The 14,239-nt window shown below is 41.0% G+C and overlaps 2 protein-coding genes across 15 annotated transcripts in view; one reads left to right on the plus strand and one right to left on the minus strand.

Annotated features, from left to right (window-relative positions):
- LOC113017660 (ribonuclease inhibitor-like) overlaps positions 1–14,239 on the plus strand; it is a 188,460-nt gene that overhangs the window by 16,316 nt on the left and 157,905 nt on the right. The gene's annotated exons all lie outside the window — the stretch shown is intronic.
- LOC113017908 (phospholipase D1-like) lies at positions 474–14,099 on the minus strand. Of its 11 annotated transcripts, XR_013905328.1 has the most exons (7): positions 11,802–14,099; positions 7,036–7,884; positions 6,524–6,710; positions 2,737–2,853; positions 2,199–2,447; positions 1,682–1,775; positions 474–1,343 (listed from the first exon to the last, which is right to left on the minus strand). XR_013905328.1 is itself a non-coding variant. In XM_080297498.1 (5 exons), the coding sequence occupies exons 1-4, from the start codon at positions 11,817–11,819 to the stop codon at positions 1,722–1,724; spliced, it is 438 nt and encodes a 145-aa protein (XP_080153624.1). In that variant the 5' UTR covers positions 11,820–13,066; the 3' UTR covers positions 474–1,343; positions 1,682–1,721. The 11 variants fall into 11 exon arrangements, 3 of the variants coding, with proteins under 3 accessions (XP_080153624.1, XP_026016791.2, XP_026016790.2); XR_013905334.1 differs by lacking the exon at positions 2,199–2,447; XR_013905319.1 differs by having other exon boundaries at positions 474–1,339; positions 2,737–6,710; positions 11,802–13,582.

Here is a 14,239-nt window from a genome sequence, read left to right on the forward strand (position 1 = left end):
GACAGCTTGGACCAATAATGTATGTTACACTGATGCTACTGTAGAGACAGGGTCAACATCTCTATTTAAATATAATTAATATACAAAACACAATAAAAGTTATACATGAATTATTCATTATTTTTCACTATTGATAAAATTCATGTATACTAATCAAAGTTATACATGAGTAACGACATTATTAATAATGATTAATAATAATAATTCTAATGCCAACATGATGACTGTTCATAGCTCCTGCTTTGAAATACTGAACTTAAACATTGACCTGATGAAAGATCACAATTCACAGTGGCCCACTGTCAGAATCATTCTGAATATAAACTCATCGAGTTAATCTGAACTTTTCTCAAATGTGCTGTGAATAAATGCTGCTGCAAGCCACTGTGGGAAAGCTGTGTTATTATCATGGAAACATCTGTGACACATTCACAGAGGACGAGGACACAAAGGGACGACACGCAGAGGCTGTGTTAAAGTCAAAAATCCAAATCTTTAGTCCTAAACAGGCAGTGGTTACAAACAGGAAGACGAGCAGTCCATTAAACAGTCTACAGGGTCAAACATACAGAGAATTCAAACAGCTATTAAAAACAAATAACTGGACACTGAAAAACTTCAGTGATGTGTGAGGCACCAAAGGGAAGCAGCTGAGTATATTCAATGAATTATCTTCAAATACAAAGACAGAAACTCCTACAGGCAGCATGCAAACTGAGCAGGATACACAAAGATCAGAGATTACAAAAGAAATCAGAAAAGGATTTCAAACTTACTGAGAGCAAGGCCTCTGTTACAAATCTGTCTAATAGAAAAACATGCTGTACAGATACAATACGCTCAGTGTTCATGGTCATTTAAAAACTGGCTCTACCTGAACCACTTCAATATTTTATGAAGTCACTGAGTCGACCATTTCTACAGTTTGTTTCCTTCATTGCAGTTAGAGTGTGGCTGGTAAGGATGAAAACACACACAGAGCGTAAATTGTCTTTGTTAGTAACAAACGTCAGCAAAGAAAAGACAAAACACACAAACACTCTCATGATATTCATGAATCATTAGAAAGCATCCAAACATTCTGCTCGTGGACTTTTACAGTCTTATTTGCACTCGCTCATCTTCATAATCATCCTGATCAATACATGACAGGGGAGGCTTTGAGGTAGGCGGGGCTCTCTGCTGATGTCAGCATGAAAGGCAGGACCAGCGTCTGCCACATGTTGGTGAAACATCACAGTACACTGGCGTGGTTTCCTTTCCAGATGTTGGACGTTTGACACTTCAACGTTGAGGCCAACAAGAAGACACAGTTTTGGGTCGGGTTGCTGCAGGGTTTCTAACTGAGCAAAAGCAGAAGCACACAGACCAACAGGGATCAGATGCTGAGTGTTAGAGGAACATCTGTGCTGATCACTGAATGCTGCTGTGGTCTCTTGTTGAAGTTGGCTGGTGGGACAGTCTAATAGTGATATCCTGCCCATCGGAGGAACACTTTTAAAAACACATGCAATACTTTGTTTGTATTACAGTCACAGTTTATCTTATTTTTGTCCTTTAAAAGTGTTGCTGTACTATAAAGTCCTATAATTTGAGGCTAAAACGGCTCAGAGAGTCTCTCTCTCAGAGGATCTCCTTTGAAAGTGGAGACGGCTTTATCCGCTGATCCACGTCACTTTACCTGGATGTTTTCTTTGAAGCTGGATGAAGACTCCTCTCCCTCACTCCTGCTGCAGCTGTGTGGTCCAGTTGGCCTCTGAGGTCACAGTCAACATCTGTAGCAGAAGAGGGGAAATAAAAGTCCAGGTTACCAAAACTGGGAGCTTTTCCAAAATAGAGCGTAACTGGACTTTTTCAGCCTTACAGGCAGATAGTCGTCTGAAGCTGCAGCTTTTTCTTTTTAGCTTTTTCCAATCTCTGCTCTCGGCTTTCTTTGAGAACATGTCTGCTTTCTTGGCATGGGTCTGTCTGCTGTTGGTGAAGAGACTAAATCCACATACTCGCTACTAAGATCTCCTCAAGTAGTCTCAACCAGATTACAGTTTAAGAGTAAATGTCTCCTGAGAGTTTCACCTTGGGGAGATGCTGTCTTGCTAACATGCAATCATGAGCATTAATCTATGAGGTGAAAAAGTAATTTTAAAAGCTCCAGCCACAAGTTTTATTTCATCTGTGTTTTGGTCAGAGTCCCATCAGACCTCCAGAATGGTGTCAGAGTGTTTTCTATCCACGTGATGAGCACAGGCCTCAGGTCCAGACCTCCACGGGCACCATAGCCTCTTTGGAGCTAATAGGTGCAAGAAGGTTTTGTTGGGATAGGAACTGAAGAGGAAACTGACGAGGAAGGCAAGGATCTTCTTCAGCTCCTCCGAGCCGGGACCTCTTTGTGTAGGCCAGCATTGGCCAGGTAGCCCTCCAGCATCGCTGGATGGCCGACAGTGGAAAACCTAGAGGAGGAGGAGAGAAACAGCAGCTTGGAGCATGTCTTTATACTGTTTAGTTTTTAGAGCCACAGACTTTCTTTTAATGTCATTGTTCAGGATCTATGACTGATTATGTATTTATTGTATTCCTCCATGACTGTGTGACAGCAAGTGGAAAAAACCAGCTTCACCTTTGTTGATATGCTTGTAATTTTAATATTGATTAAATGGCCATGAAATAATAGAAAGCTCATATATGAAAATGTATTTTAAGAAGTAAAATGTTAATCTGAGCACAAAGGAGTACACTCACCTTCTGGTAGATGGAGGTGTAGCGAGCGCTGGTGAACATCCAGGCCTCCTCGTAGAACTGATCACTGATTGGATCCAAAACATCGATGGAGGATCTGTGTAAGCGCTGAGGATCGTCCTGATGGACAGAACAGAAGGAGAGTGAGACAAGTGAAGATATACTAAACAACACTGTGACATGAACTGAGCCACACACAGTTTGATTCACAGGTGATTGACACATTATTTGACCACGAGGAATCTTTTCTGGTTTGACGCCGTCTTTGTAGCCAGAAACCAGCTCTCTCCTCGGCTTCCTCCACTACACGCTTCCCCCACGCCAGTCTCCTCCGTCACTATAAAGGGGAGAGTCATGAGCTCCATCACCCTCACCTGTGCCATCCAACGTCCCGCCACCAGCCTCCACTGCAGCAGGCCAGAGACCACACCCCTGCCACAATAAGTAAAAGTATATCCTTGCTGTACCCTTAATGCTAAATGTGCTAAATTAACCGCTGCCTTTGCCCCTTTGGGATTATTCTTATGTCACTGGGATGTTGACCTTTGACCTTCACATTAGAGAGATGGGCAGACATAATTAGTGTATGAATTTTAAAGTAACAGGTAATAAAGAGAGTGTAGCAAATGTAGTCAGGTTTATTACTCTGTATCACACATGAGTGCCCGAGGGAGGCGGGGCTGACTGGGGAGACACAGGAAACAGAGAGACAGGGCTGACTCGACATGAAACGATGAAACGTGGGACACGGGAACAGAAACTAAACACAGGCTGAAATGAACACTGAGGGAGGGAGAACTAAGATTACTGAGAGCCTGATAAATAAGAAGAACAAAAACCAAGAAAAACAAGAGTCAAAGAAAACCAAAAACACAAAGCATTGGGCCAGGACCCACTGCTGTGACATTTATATGTGATAAAAACATTAAAAACTGCTCAGATGTTGAAATCTTTCTACGTATACTTTAGGTTCAGCTCTGCAGCCTGGCATTTGGTTAAGCATGATTCAAACATTTGATTTTGTTTAACTGGTTTTAATTATAGTTACTTTTTGTGAACATTTGTTGCAGCATTTAAAAATACATCATTTATTTTCAAACTTTTATTTGATTTAGAGCATCATATTTGACCAACGTAAATGTTTTAATTTCATATAAAATAACTGAAGCAGTGAACTAAATATCTGAAATCTTTCCTTCCTTAAAAGTTATAATCCTACTTAAGTTATAGTGCAAACGCTTAAGCAACAAATATACTTGATGCTAATTAATTAATATTTCCCTTTGATGTTGCAACTATGCGGTCACTTCTGTCTTTAAACAAAATAATATTTTCCAGTTACAGAAATCATAAAGTCCAAACTAAAGTGCTACTGTTGCTATATGCATTTTATATAAATCATGGATGATGGTCCTGACATGAAGGAAGAGAAAGTTACAGGTTGCATCCTTTGACTTTGTCTCCGTGCCTTTGGGCGATTTTCAGAAGGACAGATGTTTCTGTTCAATTCTTAAATCAATTTTTTCAAACACAAACACTATTTTAAAGCTTCTAGAGAGTAAAATATTCATGATAATTATAATAACAATAATAAAAACAAAAGCTCTCAGATCCATCAAACCAAGCAGCAGAAAGAACAATAACTGAAGAGAAAACTTTAACCTTGTAGACTTCATTATGTTCCAGCTGCTCTACAGACGCTGTGACCTCGAACTTAAGCAGGTCGTAACGTATGTGCAGCTCAATAACTTCATAATCAGACCCTGTGGTATTTAGGCAGCAGAACAACTAAGAATAACAACTACAAATAATGTTTTTAGGTTTCTGTTGTACTGCAAGGTTCTGTACAGGAGAACCAAACCAAGAGCAAATATTACGTCTCATTTACACCTGAGCACGAAGAGCCATCAACATTTAGCAAATTGAATCATCTTTGTTTAGATGCAAGAAGAATCATATAGAAATGAAAAAGTAGAAATAGAAATCCAGAGCAAAGATATCCTCTAATTCAGCGTAGCACATGTGCAGCTGCTGCGATTCACGTAAGCATTCGGCTCGTCGCTGTTGCAGATTTTTCTCTCGCTGTTCTGGCTCACAGCGCTGCAAACACAAAAATAAATATCCCCAAAGCTGTGAAAGGGAGCTAATTAGTAAGAGTATTGTTACTCTCCGCAGGAGTAGTCCAGCAGTAGAAATCAGTCCAATAACAAGGTGTGTAACATCTAGCAGGGTGACAGAAAAACCCAGGGTAACTTCTAAGGACCTCAACGTCTCTCTCACATTGTGTTTTTTAAACATGCTTCCATTTGTCACTTCAGTCTTTACTCTGAAATACAGGAAGAGAAATCATGGCTGAAACAATTTCTCATGAAACCAGGGGTGTGGTCCAACAGTCAGTTTGGTGAGGAAGGTTCCTAACTGAGAGAAGTGACCCAGAAGTATCTGTGTAGCAGCCACAATGAATCCAGATCATGAGCTTTATTAACTGATCAAAGTCTCTTCTTTCATCTTCTGTATCATTCAGTTTGCATTGGTAATGCCCATTATTGTAACGCTTTTTTAAGACCAGCAAAACTTTATTTCACTTTAGGTTAGCTGGGATAAGTGATGGATGGAGGGAATTTTACTTCAGCCACAGAAATCCTAAACAGGAAGGAGGAGCAGAGTTACAGTGGATCACTATCCAGCAGGGAAACAAGGTTTATTTCAATTTCTTGGCCATGAGTGAGATTTACTGAGTGGGCAAATTAGGGAGACGACACCATCAGATCCCGAGCCCTCCATGTGTTAATCAAGAGACGGCTGCTGTGCTACATCCATAAATAATGAATAAATTAGGAGCTAAAGCTGAAAGGACAGTTTATTTGTACCATCTTCACGTGAACACATTCAAGAACATCACAGATGAAGAAACATTAAAAACTTCCACACTACATAAAGCAAGAAAAATAGTTTTTCTTTCAGGTGGTTTCAGAAAAACAGAAACATCAAACATCTCCAAGACTCTCTTTGAAAGAACTAAAAACCTTTGTTCTCATGGTCCAATCATGAGTGAACTCCCCGATGAAGCCTTGTGTGCTAAAACATGTCAGAGTTTTAAAGGTTAAACATGAGTTTCCAAAACGTTTTGCTGGAGAACAATGAACTATTTGACTGAGTTTCAATCATTTACAGACGAGCAAAACCAGGACAGAGAAAAAAGGACCAAACTGACTCAGTAAAACAACAGAAAAGAAGATCCCATGTAGATCTGTATTATGTAGAAGTTCAGCCCAGCAACCAGTTCAGTTCAACACAAGTTTAAATGATTCTATCTGAACTCTGTGGAGCCTGATCTCAAGCTTTTTGAGTCTGACACAGAAACCAGAGGATCTTTCTGTGTCTTCAGATTCACTGTGATCCAGTGATGGGAGTGATTTCAGCCCTGAGTGATCGCGCTGATGTTTGCACAGAGCAGACAATGAGGTGAATGTTTGGGCACATTGGTAACAGTGAAACAGTTTATTAGTAACGTGGGATCGTTTGTGTGCAGAGTATGAACTGAGATTCCTGAAGCTCTTGTCACACTGGTCACAGCTGTAGTTTCCTTCCATGTGTGCACGTTCATGAATGTTACAAGTACTTGAATGTGAGAAGCTTCTGTCACAGTGTCTGCACTTGTGTGGTTTCTCTCCTGTGTGGACTCGTTTGTGTGATTTAAGGTCCCTTGCAGTGGTGAAGGATGACCCACACTGATCACAGAGGTGCTTTTTAACCCCACTGTGAATCAGTTCATGTCGTTTTAACTCACTTGTTGTGGTGAAGCTTCTCCCACATTCTTTGCAGTATTTCAGTTTGTCTCCAGTGTGTCTACGTTGATGTACTTTTAGGGTCTTTTGCTGACTGAAAGTTTTTCCACAGAGGTCACAATGAAAGTCTTTCCCACCACCACAGTGATGACAGGGTTGAGAACTAGATCCATCTGTGTCGCTCTGCTTCTAAACAAAGACACAAAGACAGTGTAAGTCAGTCCTTCAACATTTGTATCCTGAACGTCGCCTGAAATAAAGAGCATCTCTGCAGACGTCCAACTACATTTGACTGTTTCAGTTAACACACTCAGTTTACTGGGCTGCAATAACTACAATACTACCACCATAATACTACAGTAATACTAAAATCATAACTGAAAGGAAAATCTGAATAATCACTCAGAGCTGCTTTTCCATGCAGTAGAATTGCTAACATGCTAACACAGTTTAATGAGCAGAGTTGTTCCAAACAGTCAGGCTAAAATGACAAGATAACAATATAAATACATACCTCACAGTAGCTGCACTTGTAGAGTCTCTTTCTGGTGTGGATCTGTTTGTGTTCTCTCAGGTGATGTGGAGCTTTAAAAGTCTTCTCACACAGGTCACATTGATAAGGTCTCTCCTCAGTGTGGGTAAACATGTGTCGTTGTAACTGTGCGTCTGTTGTAAAGTATTTGCCACACTGTTCACAGCAGTACACATCATGTCTGGTGTGAATGCGTAGGTGTTCATTTCGGTGCCCTCTCTGGCTGAAAGTTTTTCCACAGATGTCACAGCTGTATGCCTTAATTCCAGAGTGGGTAACTAGATGCCTCTGTAAGTGGCTACTGTGAGTAAAAGCTCTGCCACACTGATCACAGCTGTACGCTTTAACTCCACTGTGGATGAGCTGGTGTTTTATTAGGGAACCCTTCAAGGAAAAAGACTTTCCACACAAGTCACAGCTCAACGGTCTCTCTCCAGTGTGGATGACCTGATGCTGTTTTAGTGAAGCCCTCACAGTAAAACCCTTCCCACACAAGTCACAGCTGTATGGCTTAATTCCAGAGTGGGTAACCAGATGCTTCTGTAAGTGGCTACTTTGAGTAAAAGCTCTGCCACACTGATCACAGCTGTACGCTTTAACTCCACTGTGGATGAGTTGGTGTTGTTTTAGGTAACCCTTCAAGGAAAAAGACTTCCCACACAAGTCACAGCTGAACGGTCTCTCTCCAGTGTGGATGACCTGATGCCGTTTTAGTTTAGCCCTCACAGTAAAACCCTTCCCACACTCGTCACAGGTGTGTTTTTTCTCTCCCTTTCTTCTGTGAGGTTTGTCGGCCTCCTGAGAGCGCTGACTTCTGGCTCCATGTTGGTCCTGCAGTGACAGAGATACAAACAGAGGCAGTGAGTGAAATGCAGTCGTGGAACAAACTCAACCTTCAAACTCCATTAACACTAGTTTTAAACCTGAAGGTGGAGCGTGGCACCAAACACCTTAAAGGTCTCTTATCCCCACCTGCTGGTAGTTCTAACACATTACATCCAACCTGCTGTTAAAGATAATTCATGACTGTTCAAACACTAAAATCATGCACACACACACACACACACACACACACACACACACACTATTTTATAATTTAGATTATTTTGTTGTTTCCTATTACATATTTCTATAATTTGTATAGATTTATACAGAATTATTCAGTGATAATAAATCCTATGTTTGTTTATTCTAAAGGAACCCCGTTAGCTTCCACAACAGATGTTGCTCGTCTTCCGTCAAATACTCACATAAAATATTACACAATAAAGTGGATTCAAGATATCCACATAATTTCACTCTTACATCCACAGTGAGGTTTCACAATTGTTCAAATATAAGCAATCAATAATAATAATAATAATATTTCTCTGTCAGCCTTCTCGGTTACGAATCGTCTTCTGCTCCTCTGTCATGCGGCGTCCCACAGGGCTCAATTTTAGGGCCACTGGGTTCTATACTTAGAAGGCATGGGATCTCATTTCATTGTTATGCCGATGACTGCCAACTTTATTTGACACTAAAACACATGGATGGCATCTCCATAAAACCTCTCTTGACTTGTCTAGATGACATTAAAGATTGGTTGGCTCTAAACTTTTTAAATTTTAATGAAAAGAAAACAGAGCTGTTGGTGTTTGGACCCAGTGGTCCCTGTGAGTCCTCCCCTGTTGTTTTAGAATCCCTGGAAGTCTATTTTAAATCTGTGGTTACTGACCTTGGTTTTAAGTTGGACAGTGATTTTAAATTGGACAACCAAATCAGAGCAGTGGTGAAGTCCGGTTTTTATCATTTAAGGCGACTGGCAAGAGTAAAATCTTTTCTTTCGAGGCAGCACCTTGAAACAGTGATCCATGCTTTTATTTCTTCCCGCCTGGACTACTGTAACTCACTTTATGTGGGGGTCAGTGAGTCGTTGCTCTCACGTCTGCAGCTGGTTCAAAATGCGGCTGCACGACTCCTAACAGGGACTCAAAAAAGAGAGCATATAACCCCCGTGCTAGCCTCTCTGCACTGGCTGCCTGTGTCTTTTAGAGTTCATTTTAAAATTCTTATGTTTGTTTTTAAATGCCTTCACAGTCTTGCCCCGCCTTACCTCTCTGAGCTTCTTCATCTCCACACACCCTGTCGGTCTTACAGGTCAGCTGACCAGCTGCTCCTGGAGGTACCGAGATCCAGGAGGAAGCTCAGAGGGGGCGGGGCCTTCTCTATTGTGGCTCCAAAGTTATGGAATGATTTGCCCATGCACGTTAGAGAGGCCCCTTCACTGTCCACTTTTAAATCACGTCTTAAAACCCACTTTTATTCCTTGGCTTTTAACCTCAGTGAGACTTAGTTTCTTTTTTAATTGAAGTAGTTATTTAATTAATGATTTCACTCTTCTTTTATTTGTGTTTCATTTATATCTCATGTAATTTTATTTTACAGTTCCAATGTACAGCACTTTGTGTCAGCTGTGGTTGTTTTAAAGTGCTTTATAAATAAAGTTGATGATGTTGATGATGAATATCAATAACATTGAGGCACATTACACAAATTTCAAAAACAAATCATGTCTTACAATATTTACAACAACTAAAAGCTCTGTAAATCGGCTTTTAAGTGTTCATTGAAGTTTTGAATAATTCTCTAATTTTTTAAGGCAACTTATTCCACTTAAAAGTTGCTCTAAATGTAACAGTTTTACAAAACGTTACTTTTAACTCGAGCATTTACTAAATTGCAGCTTGTTGAAAACTGTGTAATATGATGATGTATTTCATCTGGATACTGCAGCTGAGCAGAATAAATGTGGTGTGTTTAACAGAATTGCTTTCTTTAGAACTACAAGTAAGCCATAGAATATTTTAGCCTGTACAGGAAGCCAAGAAAGGTTATTATGCATTTGATCAATATTAGTATAGTATGAACATCTTCACACTAATCTGGACGCCTTATTCTGGACTAACTGAAGTCTGTTAAGATCTGTCTTATTAGCTGCTGACCAAATGATTGAACAATACTCCAGATGAGACATTACTAGTGCATTAATGACATCTTTCATAATGAAGAAGTGATACACAAAGAGCATTTCATAGCCATAGCTATGCCTTGTCGGCAGAGTTATGTGACATTAGTGATGTTTGTACTTTCAGCGTTAACTTGGTTTTAAAGCCTTTAAAATATACGCCGTTCAATAGTCGACCTTAATCTGACAGAGAATGTGATGATTTTGTGGATAATTAAAGTCAGTCATATATCCACAAACACAACAAGCTGAAAGTCAGTGATGCTGCTCGGTTTGCAGTCCTGAACATCACGGCACAAGCAGGATTCACTGCACTGTTAATGTTAGCTGTGTTATATTGCTGCCTCTGTTCGGTGGTGTCGAGCCAAACGCACTTTAACGTGTGTTTGAACGAGCTGACGGTTCACTCGTTAAGCTGAAAGAAAGATGCTTTAATCACAGCAGTCACACATGTGTCCACTGCACCATCTGGAACTCTTCTTGTTTACACTCGTAATAACACAAACACTAAATCCTGCTTCTCTGGTGCTGTTGTGTAGCAGTGTGTACACCTGAGACTGTCACCTGTCTGTCTGTCCTGCATTCTCTCTCTGTTTCTTTCTCTCTGATTGTGGAATAAAAGTATGAACATGTGTTTATAAGTTACACTTGTGTTTGAATCCTGCAGCTTATCACACATTTGATTTCCATGTGTGACGACTGCAAGTGTCCAGAGTGAGGACAGACTGAGGGACCCACTGCTGCACATCATCTGTGAGGCTTTGCAGCCCTGATGATCCACCAGGACAAACTCAGCAGTGTGTGAGGAAGAGGAGGAGGAAGAGCCAGCAGCACAGAAATGAAGCCCAACAATCATGTTTCACAGTCCTGTGGTCTCAGCCTCAGATACTCATCAAATCACACAGAGCTCATGTAGAAACAAATGAACTAAATATGTTCTCCTTCATTTCTGTCAAACAAAGCTGTATGAAACGTTTCCAGCTGTTAGTATCATGGTTGCTAGGCAACCTGGGCAGCGCGACGGAGGCTAGACGTCCCATTTCACGAGCCTACGAGCCTCGCACTTCGGCCTTAGCGGTCTTTGAGTACGCGGCCCTTGAGGACTTTAAAGCTGCAGAACCTGAATCGGGATACAGCCATGATGATCTCCAGCCTCGTGCTCGCCAACATTCTCACCTGAGTTAAGAAGACGATCACTGAAATGGTCTCAGCAGGTCCTTTGATGACAGCAATGAAATGCAGCGGTAAGGCTTTTTGGGGATTAAGTTCGTTTTCATGGCAAAGAAGGACGATGCAGTTCATCTGATCACTCCTCATAACATTCTGGAGTGCAGGCAAAATGCTATTATAAAAACTTAAGCAGCAACTTCTCCAGGTTCCAATATTTATGCAATTCTCAAACCTTTTGGCCACGACTGTATAACCTCTTCTGAAGTTTAGTGGATATTATACATGGTTATGCTCAGGATGTGTCGGCCAGTTTCCACTGGAAACGCCTTTTGGTTAAACTGTCAGCGAGGAATTTGCATTTGCACTGTTACATTTTTATATAACTTTAATGCACATAAACAACAGCTGCTTGTTTCAGTGAAAATACATTGATGGGTTTTTAATAAAGTTGTGCAGCTGTAAAGTATTTTGTCTGGTGTCAATTCTATCGTCAGCTACATCGTTATGGCAAATGTTCAGATGTATATGGTGATAAATATCTTTGGTCATATGGTCCTGCTCTGTCTGTCACCTTCTGTGTTGAGCTCATTGTTTCCTCTGTAGTGGCTGAGCTGAGTCCAAGTAGCTGAAAATGTTCCTCTGCTGCTCCGTCAGACTCTCCTCCTCCTGCTGATCAGCTGGGACACAAAACAGATCTTTGTTAGGCTCCACACTGCACTGAAGAGTCAAAGTGTCTCATATGTTCATCTGACAAGTAAAAGAACACATTTTTGTTTCCCGAGGTGGGCAACTTGTTGGAAACAAACACAAAAGCTTTGAGCACTGATACCTGCCATTGCTGGCATTGAAAGATGCAACGCCAGCAATGTGGATTGTCAAGACTCAAACCAATCATCAAGCAAAGACAACAGGGATCATTTGTTTCTGTTTATTTAGCATTCACAGCATTTGTAGTTGCCTTCTGTGCAAGGGAAGTCCACGCACACTGTGTGGTACCGCCATCCGCAGAAGGTGCATTCAACCTCTGTAAGAGAAACGAGATTGTCTGAGACTGAAATGATATTAACTAAAGAAGTGGTGATTTGTAAACCTTCACATTTTGATCCGGGACGTACTCTGCATGAAAACAAGCGCTCACTCTTCCTGCTCAACAAATGACACGGGCGGAGCCTTATACCACGTGATACAGAAGCTGTGCCGTGTGATGCTAAAATTAGCAGGGAAAAAACAACGGAGAGCACGTCAGGGATGACGAGAAAGTGACAGGAGAAAATCCGTCCCGGTCAACCACCCAAACATCAATAACGGGAACCTTATACAGCGCTTCCCTATACACGTCGAACTCCCGCAGGCACAAAGACATTACGGAGGCTATCACTTATCACCTGACCAAAGATATGGCTCCATCAACACTGTGCAAAACGAGGGATTTAGGAAAACGATCAACACCCTAGACAAACGCTACACAGTGCCGTCCCGCAACTATTTTTCTATTGTTGCACTACCTGCTCTGTACACGCAGCGTCGAGCAACGGTGGAGACGGAATTTCAAGCAGGACAACATTTTGCTGCAACAACAAAACGTGAGACATTTGTTGTTTTATGTTTATTTATTGTTATGAGAGAATCATGATCTCAATTCTAAGCCAAAAAATCGTGATTCTCATTTTATGCAAAATCGTGCAGCCCTAACATTAACACAAAACTATTGTTTCACCAGAGAAACACACATGAAGAGAGAGAGAGAGACAATAACAGCTACCAAACAGTCGTCATAATTCGTCACACAATGAGAAAAGGACAAATCAACAAGTAACAATGACTAATTAATATTAAAATCTGTAACATAATGTATTGTTTGGAGTTTAGTCTGATTGGGTCAGGATGAGCTGCCATTATCCAATCACACGTCTGCTTACCTGCATCTTTTCTCTTTTTTCTAACCTGAGCACCTGATGGCTTTGAACTTTTGTTGTCCATCTTCCATTGGTTTGAATTTTGCGCTCCAGTACAAACACAAATCCCCCAACCCGAGGATCAGCACAATTAACCTAACAGCAGGCACGTGCAGAGGGGGGGGGCTAGAGGGGCTTGAGCACCCGCCCCTTTCCTGATGGGTGCCCAAGGTGCCCTTTTGCTGAGGCAACTTTTTAAAAAAAATTCTTTTTGTTTTTAATGTGTGTGTGCGTGCGGAGTCCTGTCTGTGCCCCTCAACAATAATATTTAACTAGTAATCACAGTTTTGCTAAATAAAAGGATCTGGCTTGCATCAGTCACATGATCACATTTAACCAATGATCGCCCTTGACGGCAGAACGCGCTGGTTACAAGCCGGGAACGAGCTCACAAAGAGCACGTGCATTTTTTCCGGTCCGGAGCTGCAGGAGAAACACAAGTTAACTCAGAGACACAGACTGATGCGACAAAACCAGTAAGTAGGTGTACAGCGCACACTGTAGTGTGTAGCACCCAGGAGTATTAGCTTATTACGTACACGTTGGTAAGCTGTCTTGTTGCTACTGACGAACTGAAACAAACGAGCGTGCTGTGTGTGCAACAGCGCGACAAACATTACCTGTCCTTTTATTAACTGCACAGGTAGTGCTGGTCACAGCTGCTGGCTACCTGTGTAAGGCTGTCATGGGTCTGTAGCTCTGTCACCGTTTTAGGGAACATATTTAGTTTTAAAGTATTTAGAACATATTTAGTTTTAAAGTAAGTTTCCGGGCTTTTCCTGCCTTTCTGGAGGGATTATATTTCACTAAAAAACGATCTAATATGCATGTCCCCATAATTATGCATTATTATAATTATAATATATTAAAAACACACGCTGTATTTTAAAGAACATACATTAAGAAGCAGATTATATTAGATTTATATTTTAAATAAGACAAAATTTGGATTTTACAGCAGTAAAATGATTGTATCTCTACAGTTTAAACATGTAATGTAATGAGTTTCTCCTCCCCTTTTGTGAGTGTGGACGCTTCATCTCTTTGCTCTTTA

This window comes from Astatotilapia calliptera, chromosome 3 (genome assembly GCF_964374335.1).
Source record: "Astatotilapia calliptera chromosome 3, fAstCal68.1, whole genome shotgun sequence".
Taxonomy (NCBI): domain Eukaryota; kingdom Metazoa; phylum Chordata; class Actinopteri; order Cichliformes; family Cichlidae; genus Astatotilapia; species Astatotilapia calliptera.

Coding starts and splice junctions, on each gene's coding strand:
- LOC113017908 (XM_026161006.2), bottom strand. CDS start 2,958: ATGTGTCAATCACCTGTGAATCAAACTGTGTGTGGCTCAGTTCATGTC. Junction 2,448..2,736: donor ACACCTCCATCTACCAGAAG/GTGAGTGTACTC, acceptor CTCCTCCTCTAG/GTTTTCCACTGTCGGCCATC. Junction 1,776..2,198: donor ACTCTGACACCATTCTGGAG/GTCTGATGGGAC, acceptor CTTCTGCTACAG/ATGTTGACTGTGACCTCAGA.